We start from the raw sequence: 5000 nt of genomic DNA, 5'->3' as shown, positions 1-5000 counted from the left end.
GTAGAGGAAAGGCTGTGCAACCACTGCACAACAGCAGAACCTGAGACTGAGCTGCATTTCCTGACAAAATGTAAAAAATATAAAACAATTAGAGAGTGTCATTTCCCCAAATTTGAAACCCTTATTCAAGGTTTCAAAGACCTCTCTGATGAGGATAGGCTACCCGTCCTGCTGGGGGAGGACGCAGAGAGCTGTGGGTTGGCAGCGCACTACATTGCTGCCTGCCATAAGTTGAGGGACAGTGTCTGACAGACCAATCAACCTGCACATGTCCTCTACTGTATGCTTATTGTTATTGTTGAATGTATGGCATGCTATACTGCAAGACTCGTTGGCTCCACTTCAAATTGTTTGTTGGACACAGTGGCTCCTTAATGCAGTTTGTGTGTTTTACTCTGGAGTCAGCGTGGTAGAAGTTATCTAGCAGTGCTGTGAGGACGATGTTTTGGAGTTTCTCTCTACTCGTGTTCTCTCTCTCTCCCCTCTCTCTGCTCATGTACTCTCGCTCTCTCCTCTCTCTGCTCATGTACTCTCTCTCTCTCCCCTCTCTCTGCTCATGTGTTCTCTCTCTTTCTCCCCTCTCTCTGCTCATGTACTCTCTCTCTTTCCCGTCTCTCTGCTCATGTGTTCTCTCTTTCCCTCCCCTCTCTCTGCTCATGTGTTCTCTCTCTCTCCCCTCTCTCTGCTCATGTACTCTCTCTCTCTCCCCTCTCTCTGCTCATGTACTCTCTCTCTCTCCCCTCTCTCTGCTCATGTACTCTCGCTCTCTCCTCTCTCTGCTCATGTACTCTCTCTCTCTCCCCTCTCTCTGCTCATGTGTTCTCTCTCTTTCTCCCCTCTCTCTACTCATGTACTCTCTCTCTCTCCCGTCTCTCTGCTCATGTGTTCTCTCTTTCCCTCCCCTCTCTCTGCTCATGTGTTCTCTCTCTCTCCCCTCTCTCTGCTCATGTACTCTCTCTCTCTCCCCTCTCTCTGCTCATGTACTCTCTCTCTCCCCTCTCTCTGCTCATGTACTCTCGCTCTCTCCTCTCTCTGCTCATGTACTCTCTCTCTCTCCCCTCTCTCTCCTCATGTACTCTCTCTCTCTCCCCTCTCTCTGCTCATGTACTATCTCTCTCTCCCGTCTCTCTGCTCATGTGTTCTCTCTTTCCCTCCCCTCTCTCTGCTCATGTGTTCTTTCTCTCTCCCCTCTCTCTGCTCATGTACTCTCTCTCTCTCCCCTCTCTCTGCTCATGTACTCTCTCTCTCTCCCCTCTCTCTGCTCATCTACTCTCGCTCTCTCCTCTCTCTGCTCATGTACTCTCTCTCCCCTATCTCTGCTCATGTGTTCTCTCTCTTTCTCCCCTCTCTCTGCTCATGTACTCTCTCTCTCTCCCGTCTCTCTGCTCATGTGTTCTCTCTTTCCCTCCCCTCTCTCTGCTCATGTGTTCTCTCTCTCTCCCCTCTCTCTGCTCATGTACTCTCTCTCTCTCCCCTCTCTCTGCTCATGTACTCTCTTTCTCCCCTCTCTCTGCTCATCTTCTCTCGCTCTCTCCTCTCTCTGCTCATGTACTCTCTCTCTCTCCCCTCTCTCTGCTCATGTACTATCTCTCTCTCCCCTCTCTCTGCTCATGTACTCTCGCTCTCTCCTCTCTCTGCTCATGTACTCTCTCTCTCTCCCCTCTCTCTGCTCATCTACTCTCGCTCTCTCCTCTCTCTGCTCATGTACTCTCTCTCTCCCCTCTCTCTGCTCATGTGTTCTCTCTCTTTCTCCCCTCTCTCTGCTCATGTACTCTCTCTCTCTCCCGTCTCTCTGCTCATGTGTTCTCTCTTTCCCTCCCCTCTCTCTGCTCATGTGTTCTCTCTCTCTCCCCTCTCTCTGCTCATGTACTCTCTCTCTCTCCCCTCTCTCTGCTCATGTACTCTCTTTCTCCCCTCTCTCTGCTCATGTACTCTCGCTCTCTCCTCTCTCTGCTCATGTACTCTCTCTCTCTCCCCTCTCTCTGCTCATGTACTCTCTCTCTCTCCCCTCTCTCTGCTCATGTACTCTCGCTCTCTCCTCTCTGCTCATGTACTCTCTCTCTCTCCCCTCTCTCTGCTCATGTGTTCTCTCTCTTTCTCCCCTCTCTCTGCTCATGTACTCTCTCTCTCTCCCGTCTCTCTGCTCATGTGTTCTCTCTTTCCCTCCCCTCTCTCTGCTCATGTGTTCTCTCTCTCTCCCCTCTCTCTGCTCATGTACTCTCTCTCTCTCCCCTCTCTCTGCTCATGTACTCTCTCTCTCCCCTCTCTCTGCTCATGTACTCTCACTCTCTCCTCTCTCTGTTCATGTACTCTCTCTCTCTCCCCTCTCTCTCCTCATGTACTCTCTCTCTCTCCCCTCTCTCTGCTCATGTACTATCTCTCTCTCCCGTCTCTCTGCTCATGTGTTCTCTCTTTCCCTCCCCTCTCTCTGCTCATGTGTTCTTTCTCTCTCCCCTCTCTCTGCTCATGTACTCTCTCTCTCCCCTCTCTCTGCTCATGTACTCTCTCTCTCTCCCCTCTCTCTCCTCATCTACTCTCGCTCTCTCCTCTCTCTGCTCATGTACTCTCTCTCCCCTCTCTCTGCTCATGTGTTCTCTCTCTTTCTCCCCTCTCTCTGCTCATGTACTGTCTCTCTCTCCCGTCTCTCTGCTCATGTACTCACTCTCTCTCCCATCTCTCTGCTCATGTGTTCTCTCTCTCTCCCCTCTCTCTGCTCATGTGTTCTCTCTCTCTCTCCCCTCTGCTCATGTACTCTCTCTCTCCCCTCTCTCTGCTCATGTACTCTCTCTCTCCCCTCTCTTTGCTCATGTACTCTCTCTCTCTCCCCTCTCTCTGCTCATGTGTTCTCTCTCTCTCCCTTCTCTCTGCTCATGTGTTCTCTCTCTCCCCCCCTCTCTGCTCATGTGTTCTCTCTCTCACCCCCCCTCTCTGCTCATGTACTCTCTCTCTCTCTCTCCCCCCTCTCTCTGCTCATGCACTCTCTCTCTCTCCCCTCTCTCTGCTCATGTGTTCTCTCTCTCTCCCCTCTCTCTGCTCATGTGTTCTCTCTCTCTCCCCTCTCTCTGCTCATGTGTTCTCTCTCTCTCCCATCTGTCTGCTCATGTGTTCTCTCTCTACTCATGTGTTCTCTCTCTCTCTCCTCTTTCTGCTCATGTCCTCTCTCTCCTCTCTCTGCTCATGTGTTCTCTCTCTCTCTCCTCTCTCTGCTCATGTACTCTCTCTCTCTCCTCTCTCTGCTCATGTGTTCTCTCTCTCTCCTCTCTCTGCTCATGTGTTCTCTCTCTCTCTCCTCTCTCTGCTCATGTGTTCTCTCTCTCCTCTCTCTGCTCATGTGTTCTCTCTCTCCTCTCTCTGCTCATGTACTCTCTCTCTCCTCTCTCTGCTCATGTACTCTCTCTCTCTCCCCTCTCTCTGCTGTGTGTTATCCTTCTCTCCCCTCTCTCTTCTCATCAGAAAGGGAGAGAGAGAGAAACATTGAAAGATAGATCAAGTTTCTTTCTCTCTCCCGTAGAGATATGCTATCTGACCCACTGGCCCTGTTACATGAGGCTTACATTCTGCTCTCCCTCCCTCTCCTCCCCCCTCTCCTTTTCCATCTCTCTTTTTTCTCCTTACGTTTCTCTCTCTCTCCCCCTCACTCCCCTTCTTTTGTTCTCTTTCTCCTTTCCCTTCTCTCCCTCTTACTCTCCATCTTTCTCTCTTTCTTTCTTTCTTTCTCTCTCTTTTTAGATCTCTCTCTCTCTTGTCCTGTATTAGCTATGTCATCCCATTAGTTCTGTGGTGTAGGGGATTGGGTACTGTGTCAGCACAAAGACATGCTTCCTTTGTAAAATAGATAAATGAAAAGCTATTATTTTTCTGGACTCCCTATAGAAAATCTATTATATTTACATAGTCACTCATGTACACACATTCATGCACACATGCAAACACATACACACACCTCACACTTTCTTATGAGAAAATCCCACGACCAGAACTGCAATGTGCTCAGCCAGGATCTGAACGAGTTGTGTAATCAATCAGTGTGTGTATGTGCATTTGAGAGAGATGTAAGACCTAGCACTTAAAGGGGATAATTCCAGCTGAGGATGGCAGACAGTAAAGGCTTAATCTCTTCAAAGCAAATTAGGAGCGAGTTTGGGAAACCCTCCTATAGGGAACACACACAGAGAATCCTCTCACTGTATATGACTCAACACACTCTTCCAGGTACTCTGTGTGTTAATCCATCTCTCAACACCAAATCTAGATATTTTGGGGAAAATTATGATTTATTCATTGTGGACTGGTTTTAACAGCCAGATAACTATGTGTGTCTTAGTCTCTGTGTGTGTGTGTCTTAGTCTCTGTGTGTGTGTGTCTCAGTCTCTCTGTGTGTGTGTGTGTGTGTGTGTGTGTGTGTGTGTGTGTGTGTGTGTCTCAGTCTCTCTCTGTGTGTGTGTGTGTCTCAGTCTCTCTCTGTGTGTGTGTGTGTCTCAGTCTCTCTCTGTGTGTGTGTGTGTCTCAGTCTCTCTGTGTGTGTGTGTCTCAGTCTCTCTGTGTGTGTGTGTCTCAGTCTCTCTGTGTGTGTGTGTGTCTCAGTCTCTGTGTGTGTGTGTCTCAGTCTCTGTGTGTGTGTGTCTCAGTCTCTCTGTGTGTGTGTGTGTCTCAGTCTCTCTGTGTGTGTGTGTGTCTCAGTCTCTCTGTGTGTGTGTGTGTCTCAGTCTCTCTGTGTGTGTGTGTGTGTGACTCAGTCTCTCTGTGTGTGTGGCTCAGTCTCTCTGTGTGTGTGTGTCTCAGTCTCTGTGTGTGTGTGTGTGTCTCAGTCTCTGTGTGTGTGTGTGTGACTCAGTCTCTGTGTGTGTGGCTCAGTCTCTCTGTGTGTGTGGCTCAGTCTCTCTCTGTGTGTGTGTGTGACTCAGTCTCTGTGTGTGTGTGTCTCAGTCTCTGTGTGTGTGTGTCTCAGTCTCTCTGTGTGTGTGTGTGTGTCTCAGTCTCTCTGTGTGTGTGTGTGTCTC

General features: G+C 49.4%; 1 protein-coding gene across 3 annotated transcripts in view; it reads left to right on the top strand.

The window, feature by feature from the left end:
* Positions 1-5000, top strand: part of LOC129820928 (E3 ubiquitin-protein ligase SH3RF3-like) — a 96751-nt gene that overhangs the window by 25320 nt on the left and 66431 nt on the right. The window contains exon 2 of one of the 3 annotated variants that reach the window (XM_055878052.1): positions 1-5000. This exon is cut by the window's left edge and continues 3867 nt beyond it; it is cut by the window's right edge and continues 1885 nt beyond it. The exons of the other annotated variants lie outside the window; for them this stretch is intronic. Within the exon in view, the coding sequence (XP_055734027.1) occupies positions 557-3478 (2922 nt within the window). The 5' untranslated portion in view covers positions 1-556 and the 3' untranslated portion in view covers positions 3479-5000. 3 annotated transcript variants of the gene reach the window in all.

The sequence above is a fragment of the Salvelinus fontinalis genome, chromosome 23 (assembly GCF_029448725.1).
Source record: "Salvelinus fontinalis isolate EN_2023a chromosome 23, ASM2944872v1, whole genome shotgun sequence".
Classification (NCBI taxonomy): domain Eukaryota; kingdom Metazoa; phylum Chordata; class Actinopteri; order Salmoniformes; family Salmonidae; genus Salvelinus; species Salvelinus fontinalis.
This window is presented reverse-complemented; position numbering and strand designations above follow the sequence as displayed.